The following is a 12,949-nucleotide window of genomic DNA, read 5'->3' as shown; positions in this document are numbered from 1 at the left end:
ATCTTGAAGCGCACTTTCACCAGCGCGAAGAAAGCGGGGCGAAAGACGAAGAACACGAAGAAAGAGAGACGAGCGCCGACTTCCAACTGTTTATTTTGAGCGTCCGAGCAATATTTACGCCATAACTCTAACAACAATCGAACAACTACTTAACAGTTATACATACAATCTCTGTGATATTACAAAATTACATAAGTTAAAGGAAACCGTCTAAAATTTTTATCTCGTTATCAAACAGTGACAGTGTACTGATGCGCACTAATGTTCTTCGTTTTTCGTCCCGATTTCTTCGCCCTGGTCAGAGTGTGCTTCAACACGCTCGACTTTTGAACAGAGGTACCCAATAATAAAGGCGTTTGATGCTGCCAAGGATTAGATGCTCTCTATGAAGAGGCGTTGACCAGGCTTTGATAAGTGTCTCGGAACAGTCGACAACACCGTTAGGAGGGATATTCAACGCCGTGAGTGAAATACTGTAAGGTTTTGCGTTGTGTTTGTTTTTTGCTCTTTGTGAGTAGTACCACAAGCAGCGCATACATTGAAGACGTATTTATCTGAGAAGACGACGACGAGTCTTGAAATGAATTATATTCAGCAACATGTGAGCAAAACGTATTTTAGGTCTTGTAAGATTCTAATAAATGAGTGCTTCAGTGTTTATTTGCGCATGACAACTAGATGTTTCAAATTTAAGGTTTTTATTTCATTCAGATTCATCACAGAATTAGAATTTCATTAATTCTGCTGAGGAAGGATACAACATCAAGTGCGTGGGAAATATATGCTTACATTTCTTAACAATACAGCTGCCCCTGCTATACATGTACCGCCAACGAATGGGCTGTTCCACTACGTGTTAGCGAGTGGTGGCAGTTTGTGAGTGGTGGCACTGGCTGACACTCCCAGGGTTCTAGTAGGAAACATAAATACCCAGGAAAGTGGATGGCAAAGCGGCGCTGCGGTAGCTCGAATGGTAGAGCATCGCACGCGTAATGCGAAGACGTGGGATCATTTTCCCAGCTGCTTGTTGGCTTCTTACGATGTGCTTAGTAAAAATTGGGCCCCTCGGTTAACCCCCTTTCTTCTCGTTCATTTTATATATATATACATAGCAACTATTCCTAGGAGCTTAAAGAAAAATTGTCTTCCGCGTCTCTGTCGTACATCGTATTTGCAAAGTGAGTTTTTGCGTCTATCTTCTGTCGATGGGAGCTGATTATTGTTGTTATTATCGCTGAGTGCGTTACGCGTGGGAATCAGACAGTGCACCTGTAACGCGCGTTGCACGAAGTTGCAGGCGCATGCACAAGTTGCGCGCCTCGCTGCACGCCCGCCTGGCACGACCTCCGGTCGAGCCACGCAACAAGCGCTGTCCATCCTGCGCAAATAAGCCCCGCGCGCGCATTTACTGATGTTTCAAGGTCGCGTTGGGAGGCACGGATAATAGCACGTGACCCACGGAAGGCCAGAAGCGAATTAAAGCATGTCCAGCCATTTGTAAGAGATGACTAATGATTAGCAAAGGTAATTAATAATTGGATTAAGGTGAATTAAGGTCGATAAAGGTGGATTGAGGTGTATAAAGAGGGCTAAGGTGGATGAAGGGGGATTAAGGTGGATTAGGGTGCATTAAGGTGGGTTAGCGTGGACTGAGGTGGATGAAGGTGAATTGAAGTAGGGCTTTACAAGGTTCTCACCTTCGCGTCTCTTAGGCGATAGCTAAGGACACCAGGGACCGGAATCGAAATGCTCCTGCAACGGCCGCATTCATCGAGACCGGCATGTGTCGCACTGTTTCGCGCACATTTACCGGCCGGCGATGAGGAAGCACGGGAAAGTCACGCATGCTCACGAATGCCAAGCTCGCGCCTTTGGGCGACGCGCGCAGGATGGGTGGATGGAAGGTAGGAGCGTCCCCTTTGAAACTTGCCACCATGCTCAGATTTTTATCTGTGTTGTGTGTTCTTGAATTTCTCGATTTTCTTTAAATACGTCTTCCTGCCCTTTTAACCTTATGTCACCTCTCTGCTTTTGAGCCACCAATCCTCCTATCGCCTTTTTTATTTATTTACACGACTATTATTATCTCTGAACCCTAGGGCCTCAGGAAGGGTGACTGTGGCCGCATCGACATCGGGCTTGATACCATCACATTTTAGTATGAGGTGTTTCTGCATATTTCCCACACGCAGTACAGAAAAGCTGCCGCCGTCTGGCGGGCAACACTGCCGCCCGCGCAAGACGACCTTGTTGGCAGCGCTCGAGCGTGCCCCGCATTTGAGCTACCACCCGGGAGACTCGCCTGCTTCTTGTGGCTGAGCTCGCGCACGGTGTCCTCCTCGAAGGTGGCGTCGGCCGCCTGCTGCCGCAGCTCGGCCGACGCGGCCAGGTAGCCGCGCACCTCGCCGGCCGCCGAGACCACGATGAGCTGCTCGCGGCCGTCGAGGCAGTAGTCGGCCTGCACGATGCCCGCCACGCCGTGCGCCAGGCTGTCGCGGAACACCACCTCGCCCGTGGACAGGCTGCGCGCGTCCACCTTGCCATTGCTCCAGCCGGTGATGAGCTCCGGCCGCCCGTCGCCGTCGATGTCGTAGCCGTGAAGGCACACGGCTTGGCTCTTGGACTGCGGGGAGGGGTCGCTGCCAGGTTCGGCTGTGCGGCGCCCGTCCACGCGAGCAAGCGCCCGAGAACACACCACAGTATTTTGAAAGACAGAGAGAGCACGCTGCTTACGCTCTCTGTGACATGAGTAGATTTTGTAAAGTCGGGGCGCTTACCTTCACGCCTGAAAAACAACGCGCGTAACTTTACATTCCCTCTGCCTCCGAAGGTTACGCCGAGCCACGTGTCATTGCTACGGAGCCTTGGCGTTGCTTTCACCCACGCATCGGCCAGTCAAATACCCGTGGCTGTGAACGTTGCCGGACGCCTGCAACGCTGGGACATATTGTGTGGGAGCGACGGACGTCGGACAATCTCCTAGCCAGCGTTGGCAGCCAACCACTGTCGGACGACACTATTCTCGGCCACTGCAGTGCGCACAGCGAGAGCGCTTTACAAGTGCATGACACGTGACTCTGCTTCTCGTCCTCCCCTTCCCCAGAGGAGCAGACTAGGGCGCACCAGCTCAGGCCTTTCCTGCAAATCAGATTTCTCTCGCTCTCTCTGCATTCCTTAAGTACTTGGTCTGTAGTCAATCTGAATTCATGCTTGCGATAATTGGCGTCACAGCCGTAACAGCGTTGCAGAAAGCAGCCGTTGCATGTTAATTAAATAAGTACGCAGTTTCGCCAGCAAGGAATGCGGTAGCAACATGTTAGAACAATACACCAAGTGCAAGACTCGTAACTGCAGTGGCAGGATGAATTGAAGTAAGCGTAAGCTGACTAAGTAAAAAACGAGCCGTTTTGCTAAGGGTCCTCTGTTTGAATCATACCCTCGGCAATATTATTTATGTTTCATAATCAAAGTCAGCGTCTTAGCGACTTTACCACCACTTTTCCGCAACGTTTATGTTTCAAACCTGGGCCGAGCCTGGAGGTGGTGCAGAGCCGCGCCAATGAAATTGCATCTTTTTAAGGTTTGAGCTCGCTACTTGTTCGCATCTTTAATATGAAAATCCGAGAAGATCTAAGATGAGAGGCATGCGCTGTTGGTGTTTCGTCTCATAACATTTGTTTGTGGGCTGCATGCCATTCTGAAAATTTCAAGCAATAATTTTGTAAAGAATGTAAGACCTTGTGTGAGCAACTTTAGGGATAGAATGTATTTCGCTAGAATAGCAGCTTGGGCTTGTTGGTTTTCCATCCTGCTAGTAACAGCGCAAAATGTAGACAAGAGACGAGATAAGAAGACACCACAAGCGCTGACTTTCAACCAAGTTGAAAGTCAGCGCTTGTGGTGTCTTCTTGTCGCGTCTCTTGTCTACATTTTGCGCTGTTACTAGCAGGGATAGAATGGTGTGGCAATATAACCCGCATACACCGCGCGTAATACAGCAGGGCGTGAAATATAGCATACATATACCTAAATATATGCGGAACCTCACGGCCACGATGACGGCAAAAATTTGCTTAGAGTTTCCATATAGCTGCTATCGCAAAAAGCGAAATCGCGGACTTGATAGTGATAGATTTATTATGAGAGAAATGTGAAAGTTCGGCCCGAACTGTTATGTTCTTGCCATGTTATTCAATTATCCTGGACCGTTTCCCAAAGCAGCGCACGGCCTATGAGAGACGCCCTACCTCGCGCCCGGGGTTCCTTTAACGTGCACCGAAATATGTGCGTGCACTCGAGCGTTCTTGCACTCCGTTGCAGCCGGGAATCGAACGCTGGACCTTGTAGACACGAACCACCGCTGTTGCATCACATTGCGATGGTCAGCACCAACGTGATTTCTGTGGCGTCTAAAAATACCAAGACGGGAGTAGTGCGACAAAGCTTGAAGGCATTTGCGGTCGCACATTTTTGCAACCGATGAAAGAAAGGCGTAATGAGGAATCGGGCCTGTGCTGTTCGACAACGCTGTCACTGACAGATGGCAAGTTATCCGACAATCACGCATTTATGCAATAATATTCACGCGACGTAATGTTCGCTTAAATTATCATTCGCCGATATTGCGCAGCTACACGGAGACGCTCGTTCCGGGAACGCACTCCGAGCGTCTCGTTACAGAATGCCGCGCGCACCTTGATCCTCCAGAGGCGCTCGGTGGCCCGGTAGACGCCGACGGTGCCGTTGGCGAGCGCGTACGCGAAGCACTCGTGCGTCAGCGGGCAAAGCGCCGTGACGGCCTCGTTCTCGGCGATCTCGGCCACGATCACATCGTCGCGGAAGACACGGATGTCGAAGTCCTCAGAGCCGACGAGCAGCTGCGCAGAGAGGAGAAGGTGATTGACGCTTCTTCGTCCATCACACAGGCGGCATGCGGAAACAGCAGCGGTGCCGTACATTTGCGCAGGACGAGCTCGCCCGTCTAATTGGGCTCACCTCGTTCAGGCCGTCCTTGTTAAAGTCGTACAGGGCGAGCGCCCTCACGTTGTCTCCGGTCACCTGCGTGTCGGAGGCCCATCTCAAGGTTAGCTGCACTGCGTACTACGGAAAAGCGCGTACCCGCAGACTAAATTGTTTAGCATAATTACGCGGCCAGCTGAGGACATTTGCGAGACGTATTGCGCATGCTTTTGTGTCTTAGTGAGCAATATACAATTGTTAGTTCATCAGTATTGAAACACGGGGATTTGCAGAAATGATCCTGTAATGCTATCATCAGCTTTAGTGCATTACCAAAATAAAACACCCCTATGACCTCACACCCTTATGAGGCGTAATCTTCGAAATATGCTGTTCTTGCTCTCTAGAATGCTTTAGGGGGGTTAGAAAATTATGGGGTTTTACGTGCCAAAACCACTTTCTGATTATGAGGCACGCCGTAGTGGAGGACTCCGAAAATTTCGACCACCTGGGATTCCTTAACGTGCCCCCATTGCCCCCATCGAAATGCGGCCGCCATGGATTCGATCCCGCGACCTCGTGCTCAGCAGCCCAACACCATAGCCACTTAGCAAACACGGCGGGTCTTAGGGGGGTAATAAACGTAGGTGTTTTCGGCAACGTTGCAGCCTATTTTAAAAAGAACTGCTAGAAATAAGGGTGTGGGAAAGGTGTGATTGGTTCGACATTGTACGTACGATCTGCGCTTACGACATAAGTGCATTTATGGGTTAACAAAATTCGTTGCTGGGCTAGTTGGTCCCGTACGTGTCGGTGTCTTCTCTTGTCTTAAAATTGCGCTTACCAGTATTCATCTACAAGCGCATTAGCCCATTAGCACCCAGTGTACTTTTAAAATTATAGGACCATTTTCATTTGTTAATAATTGAAGATAAAACACAGTGTTCCTTGGTACGCCATTTTGCTGGGAAGGGTCCTGCAAAGACGACCGCATTATAGTTTTGGGGTGCAGCTCTTTGGCGCCCGTTCCCGCGTTTCGCGCCGCCGTCGGCCTTGCCGTCGGGCCTCGTCGTAACCAAGGTCATCATCTGCGCGCGCTCTCCTGCTGCCATCTCTCGCGTGCGGCTCGAGTCTTGCTCTCCCCTTGTCATATTGTAGGAAACTATGTTCTCGCCTATCATCTCGCCCCCTTCCTCGGCGCTGCGCCGTTGTGGTGACTCGCCGCTACTGTCCACTGTGCCCTCGCCGTCCCTTCTCCCGCTTTCGCGGCACTGCCGCGGTGCCGGTGGCGGGTGCTCTTGCCGCCTCGCTCATCATCCGCGGTTCTCCGATCCTCCCTCCGCGTCGCATGGCTGTACGGCTCTTAGCCGTGTCTCTCGCTTCCCCGTTTGCGGGGCGCGTTCTGGCTGTCCTTCTCTCGCCTCCACTCTTGCCCTATACCTCCCCTTACTTGGCGCAGTGCCGTTATGGTGACTCGAAAGACAGTTATAGCGTTTGATCCCCTTACTTCTGCTTCCCACCCCAACCTTGTGCGGCCACATTGAGGCCTGTCTATGAGTGAATGAGTGTGTGACCTCTACTCAATACCACTGTTCTCCACCCGTTTCCTCATCCCACCTCAGAACAAACACTAAATAATAATTGCTAATCCCCCCCATTCGTTCTCCACCCGTTTCCTCATCACACCTGAGAACGAACATTAAATAATAATTGCTAATCTCCCCCCCCCCCCACTCTCCGCGGCGGTGACCCGCTATAAGATGGCGCGTCGCCGCAGCGCCGGCTCGATAGCGGCGGATCGTGGTGTGCGCTGCCCGATCCGAAACGCAAAACCGCCTCCGTTCGGCACTGCGTGTTCGGTATGTGCTTGCCTGTTGTTGAAATAAGGCAGCAGCTGCGCTCAAAGATCGCATTACCAAGAAGCGTAATCGTCGGCCATTTTTTTGTCAGCATAGCAAGTGCTGCTCTACATGCAGCTTCTTTATTTTTTGTCAATCATGGCATACGCTTCTCGAAGCTGAAGATTACGGGTAAGCTTTAGAAAAGAAGGGTGTAAACGATAAACGCACAACATTTCATATGCAATATATATTTACACCGTCGCAAGAAAATGAATGCAGGTGTACTTTGTAAAGTATTCTGGGCCCGTGTTTATGCAGAGGGGTGTGCTTGATCTCGAAGCACACACGATGGTTTTTTACCTGTATTGCGTCAAAACATTTCTTGCTGGCTACAAGAACTCAAGACATTGTTGCAAGAAAGAAAATTATTTAGAATTTCATCAACGTTGCTATTATTCCTCCTGGTTTTTGCTGCCGACAAAGATGACGATGCTCTGGTCCTCTCAGTCAAAAAATAGCGAGCAGTGTTAAATTTCGATCAATATAAACCACTTAGATATCATGTGAAGAATATTTAAAAAGAAAGATGATTCATGCTTCCTTTACTACAAATTCGAAAATGAGTGGGAGGGAACTGAAAACAACAAAGACTATGTATATTCCTATGGCAATCCAGATGAGCTATGCAATAAAATTAGGGCAACCCAGATTGGTGAACCAGACGTAGACCCCACCTCTTGAAATGACAGAAATTTTTAGCGAAAATGACACCTAGCAATCATACAACAGGATTGTAATGCAAGAACCAGCTGTCATTGGAGGAGATGTCACCAGTTTCTTGAATGTTTCAATTACTACGGAAACCAAATGCTGAATGCTTTAGTTTTCAAAGCCTGTACTTATCGCCAATTGTCGCGTCTAGATCTGCGTCAATTATATATTTGCGTTGTGCGCGCCTCTGAAAGCAACAGCAACGCCCTTCCTTGATAATTGATAAAGTCATGCTACACACTTGATAAGTAAAAACACCTCAATAACGAACAATATTTCCCACTAAAATGCAAATTTTGCTACCAGAAGGTTATGCAGGCTTGCGGAAAACTTCGTTTGACTTTTCGCTGCAAGGCTTTTTGTTTTTGCAAGCTGCAAGATATAGCATACACATGTCGTGACCTACATCAGGTATTGCTTCATTAAGGCCCAGCGCACTTTATGAAGTACACTATATCATAGCGTTTTACAGAATAAAGCGCCACTCACAAAACTTACAATATATTTACAGTGTGAAAAGATCGTCTGACACGAAAAATTAACAAAATCTAACTGGTAGATTTTTCGTGGGCTTTAATGGGGGAGTTAAGTTGCGTGAGTTGCGGGAATGTTGTTAGGTAAGAGATAACACGAGTCGGTTCTTGCCTGCGCGTAGATGTATTTTAATTGCCTAATCTTTCTCTGCATAACCAATGAGAAAACCGTCCGTTCATCCGTCTCGTAAGAAGACCGCTTTCGAGAAAGCGCCGTCAGCAGCGAGCGAATTCACCTTCGTGTTGCCTCTCCCTTCAACTCCAACGAAGCGGCGAGAACACAGCGCTCACGGAGCTCCCAGCACACGAATCGCCCTGCGCCTTTCGCAGATCGCTTTCAGGATGCCGGCCCGCGCGTCTCTCTTCATCTCAAACGAAGCGGCGAGAACACAGCGCTCACGGAGCTCCCAGCACACGAATCGGCCTGCGCCTTTCGCAGATCGCTTTCAGGATGCGGGCCCGCGCGTCTCTCTTCATCTCAAACCAAGCGGCGACAACACAGCGCTCACGGAGCTCCCAGCACACGAATCGCCCTGCGCCTTTCGCAGATCGCTTTCAGGATGCGGGCCCGCGCGTCTCTCTTCATCGCAAACGAAGCGGCGACAACACAGCGCTCACGGAGCTCCCAGCACACGAATCGCCCTGCGCCTTTCGCAGATCGCTTTCAGGATGCGGGCCCGCGCGTCTCTCTTCATCGCAAACGAAGCGGCGACAACACAGCGCTCACGGAGCTCCCAGCACGCGAATCGCCCTGCGCCTTTCGCAGATCGCTTTCAGGATGCGGGCCCGTGCGTCTCTCTTCATCTCAAACGAAGCGGCAAGAACACAGCGCTCACGGAGCTCCCAGCACACGAATCGGCCTGCGCCTTTCGCAGATCGCTTTCAGGATGCGGGCCCGCGCGTCTCTCTTCATCGCAAACGAAGCGGCGACAACACAGCGCTCACGGAGCTCCCAGCACGCGAATCGCCCTGCGCCTTTCGCAGATCGCTTTCAGGATGCCGGCCCGCGCGTCTCTCTTCATCTCAAACGAAGCGGCGAGAACACAGCGCTCACGGAGCTCCCAGCACACGAATCGGCCTGCGCCTTTCGCAGATCGCTTTCAGGATGCGGGCCCGCGCGTCTCTCTTCATCTCAAACCAAGCGGCGACAACACAGCGCTCACGGAGCTCCCAGCACACGAATCGGCCTGCGCCTTTCGCAGATCGCTTTCAGGATGCGGGCCCGCGCGTCTCTCTTCATCTCAAACCAAGCGGCGACAACACAGCGCTCACGGAGCTCCCAGCACACGAATCGCCCTGCGCCTTTCGCAGATCGCTTTCAGGATGCGGGCCCGCGCGTCTCTCTTCATCGCAAACGAAGCGGCGACAACACAGCGCTCACGGAGCTCCCAGCACACGAATCGCCCTGCGCCTTTCGCAGATCGCTTTCAGGATGCGGGCCCGCGCGTCTCTCTTCATCGCAAACGAAGCGGCGACAACACAGCGCTCACGGAGCTCCCAGCACGCGAATCGCCCTGCGCCTTTCGCAGATCGCTTTCAGGATGCGGGCCCGTGCGTCTCTCTTCATCTCAAACGAAGCGGCGACAACACAGCGCTCACGGAGCTCCCAGCACACGAATCGCCCTGCGCCTTTCGCAGATCGCTTTCAGGATGCGGGCCCGCGCGTCTCTCTTCATCGCAAACGAAGCGGCGACAACACAGCGCTCACGGAGCTCCCAGCACGCGAATCGCCCTGCGCCTTTCGCAGATCGCTTTCAGGATGCCGGCCCGCGCGTCTCTCTTCATCTCAAACGAAGCGGCGAGAACACAGCGCTCACGGAGCTCCCAGCACACGAATCGGCCTGCGCCTTTCGCAGATCGCTTTCAGGATGCGGGCCCGCGCGTCTCTCTTCATCTCAAACCAAGCGGCGACAACACAGCGCTCACGGAGCTCCCAGCACACGAATCGGCCTGCGCCTTTCGCAGATCGCTTTCAGGATGCGGGCCCGCGCGTCTCTCTTCATCTCAAACCAAGCGGCGACAACACAGCGCTCACGGAGCTCCCAGCACACGAATCGCCCTGCGCCTTTCGCAGATCGCTTTCAGGATGCGGGCCCGCGCGTCTCTCTTCATCGCAAACGAAGCGGCGACAACACAGCGCTCACGGAGCTCCCAGCACGCGAATCGCCCTGCGCCTTTCGCAGATCGCTTTCAGGATGCGGGCCCGTGCGTCTCTCTTCATCTCAAACGAAGCGGCAAGAACACAGCGCTCACGGAGCTCCCAGCACACGAATCGCCCTGCGCCTTTCGCAGATCGCTTTCAGGATGCGGGCCCGTGCGTCTCTCTTCATCTCAAACGAAGCGGCAAGAACACAGCGCTCACGGAGCTCCCAGCACACGAATCGCCCTGCGCCTTTCGCAGATCGCTTTCAGGATGCCGGCCCGCGCGTCTCTCTTCATCTCAAACCAAGCGGCGACAACACAGCGCTCACGGAGCTCCCAGCACACGAATCGCCCTGCGCCTTTCGCAGATCGCTTTCAGGATGCGGGCCCGCGCGTCTCTCTTCATCGCAAACGAAGCGGCGACAACACAGCGCTCACGGAGCTCCCAGCACGCGAATCGCCCTGCGCCTTTCGCAGATCGCTTTCAGGATGCGGGCCCGTGCCTCTCCCTTCAACTCCAACGAAGCGGCGACAACACAGCGCTCACGGAGCTCCCAGCACACGAATCGCCCTGCGCCTTTCGCAGATCGCTTTCAGGATGCGGGCCCGTGCGTCTCTCTTCATCTCAAACGAAGCGGCAAGAACACAGCGCTCACGGAGCTCCCAGCACACGAATCGCCCTGCGCCTTTCGCAGATCGCTTTCAGGATGCCGGCCCGCGCGTCTCTCTTCATCTCAAACCAAGCGGCGACAACACAGCGCTCACGGAGCTCCCAGCACACGAATCGCCCTGCGCCTTTCGCAGATCGCTTTCAGGATGCCGGCCCGTGCGTCTCTCTTCATCTCAAACGAAGCGGCAAGAACACAGCGCTCACGGAGCTCCCAGCACGCGAATCGCCCTGCGCCTTTCGCAGATCGCTTTCAGGATGCGGGCCCGCGCGTCTCTCTTCATCGCAAACGAAGCGGCGACAACACAGCGCTCACGGAGCTCCCAGCACACGAATCGCCCTGCGCCTTTCGCAGATCGCTTTCAGGATGCGGGCCCGCGCGTCTCTCTTCATCGCAAACGAAGCGGCGACAACACAGCGCTCACGGAGCTCCCAGCACGCGAATCGCCCTGCGCCTTTCGCAGATCGCTTTCAGGATGCGGGCCCGCGCGTCTCCATCTCAAACGAAGCGGCGAGAACACAGCGCTCAGGGAGCTCCCAGCACACGAATCGCCCTGCGCCTTTCGCAGATCGCTTTCAGGATGCGGGCCCGCGCGTCTCTCTTCATCGCAAACGAAGCGGCGACAACACAGCGCTCACGGAGCTCCCAGCACACGAATCGCCCTGCGCCTTTCGCAGATCGCTTTCAGGATGCGGGCCCGCGCGTCTCTCTTCATCGCAAACGAAGCGGCAAGAACACAGCGCTCACGGAGCTCCCAGCACACGAATCGCCCTGCGCCTTTCGCAGATCGCTTTCAGGATGCGGGCCCGCGCGTCTCCATCTCAAACGAAGCGGCGAGAACACAGCGCTCAGGGAGCTCCCAGCACACGAATCGCCCTGCGCCTTTCGCAGATCGCTTTCAGGATGCGGGCCCGCGCGTCTCTCTTCATCGCAAACGAAGCGGCGACAACACAGCGCTCACGGAGCTCCCAGCACACAAATCGCCCTGCGCCTTTCGCAGATCGCTTTCAGGATGCGGGCCCGCGCGTCTCTCTTCATCGCAAACGAAGCGGCAAGAACACAGCGCTCACGGAGCTCCCAGCACACGAATCGCCCTGCGCCTTTCGCAGATCGCTTTCAGGATGCGGGCCCGCGCGTCTCCATCTCAAACGAAGCGGCGAGAACACAGCGCTCAGGGAGCTCCCAGCACACGAATCGCCCTGCGCCTTTCGCAGATCGCTTTCAGGATGCGGGCCCGCGCGTCTCTCTTCATCGCAAACGAAGCGGCGACAACACAGCGCTCACGGAGCTCCCAGCACACGAATCGCCCTGCGCCTTTCGCAGATCGCTTTCAGGATGCGGGCCCGCGCGTCTCTCTTCATCTCAAACGAAGCGTCGAGAACACAGCGCTCACGGAGCTCCCAGCACACGAATCGCCCTGCGCCTTTCGCAGATACTTTCAGGATGCGGGCCCGCGCGTCTCTCTTCATCGCAAACGAAGCGGCAAGAACACAGCGCTCACGGAGCTCCCAGCACACGAATCGCCCTGCGCCTTTCGCAGATCGCTTTCAGGATGCGGGCCCGCGCGTCTCTCTTCATCTCAAACGAAGCGGCGAGAACACAGCGCTCACGGAGCTCCCAGCACACGAATCGCCCTGCGCCTTTCGCAGATCGCTTTCAGGATGCGGGCCCGCGCGTCTCCATCTCAAACGAAGCGGCGAGAACACAGCGCTCAGGGAGCTCCCAGCACACGAATCGCCCTGCGCCTTTCGCAGATCGCTTTCAGGATGCGGGCCCGCGCGTCTCTCTTCATCGCAAACGAAGCGGCGACAACACAGCGCTCACGGAGCTCCCAGCACACGAATCGCCCTGCGCCTTTCGCAGATCGCTTTCAGGATGCGGGCCCGCGCGTCTCTCTTCATCTCAAACGAAGCGGCGAGAACACAGCGCTCACGGAGCTCCCAGCACACGAATCGCCCTGCGCCTTTCGCAGATCGCTTTCAGGATGCGGGCCCGCGCGTCTCTCTTCATCTCAAACGAAGCGGCGAGAACACAG

The 12,949-nt window shown here is 53.9% G+C and overlaps 2 protein-coding genes across 5 annotated transcripts in view; one reads left to right on the top strand and one right to left on the bottom strand.

Moving 5' to 3' along the window:
- The window catches only part of LOC142559732 (sodium-dependent glucose transporter 1A-like), a 253,170-nt gene that overhangs the window by 172,601 nt on the left and 67,620 nt on the right, over nucleotides 1–12,949 (top strand). The window lies entirely within an intron of this gene.
- Nucleotides 1–12,949, bottom strand: part of LOC142559852 (BBSome complex member BBS2-like) — a 220,939-nt gene that overhangs the window by 183,675 nt on the left and 24,315 nt on the right. The window contains exons 4-6 of the mRNA XM_075671532.1: nucleotides 4,996–5,058; nucleotides 4,695–4,877; nucleotides 2,303–2,623 (exon numbers count right to left, since the gene is read on the bottom strand). Of these exons, the coding sequence (XP_075527647.1) occupies nucleotides 2,303–2,623; nucleotides 4,695–4,877; nucleotides 4,996–5,058 (567 nt within the window). The remainder of the gene's footprint in view (nucleotides 1–2,302; nucleotides 2,624–4,694; nucleotides 4,878–4,995; nucleotides 5,059–12,949) is intronic.

Source organism: Dermacentor variabilis, chromosome 10 (genome assembly GCF_050947875.1).
Source record: "Dermacentor variabilis isolate Ectoservices chromosome 10, ASM5094787v1, whole genome shotgun sequence".
NCBI lineage: Eukaryota > Metazoa > Arthropoda > Arachnida > Ixodida > Ixodidae > Dermacentor > Dermacentor variabilis.
Note: the sequence above shows the minus strand (reverse complement) of the source record. Positions and strands in the feature narration are given on the sequence as shown.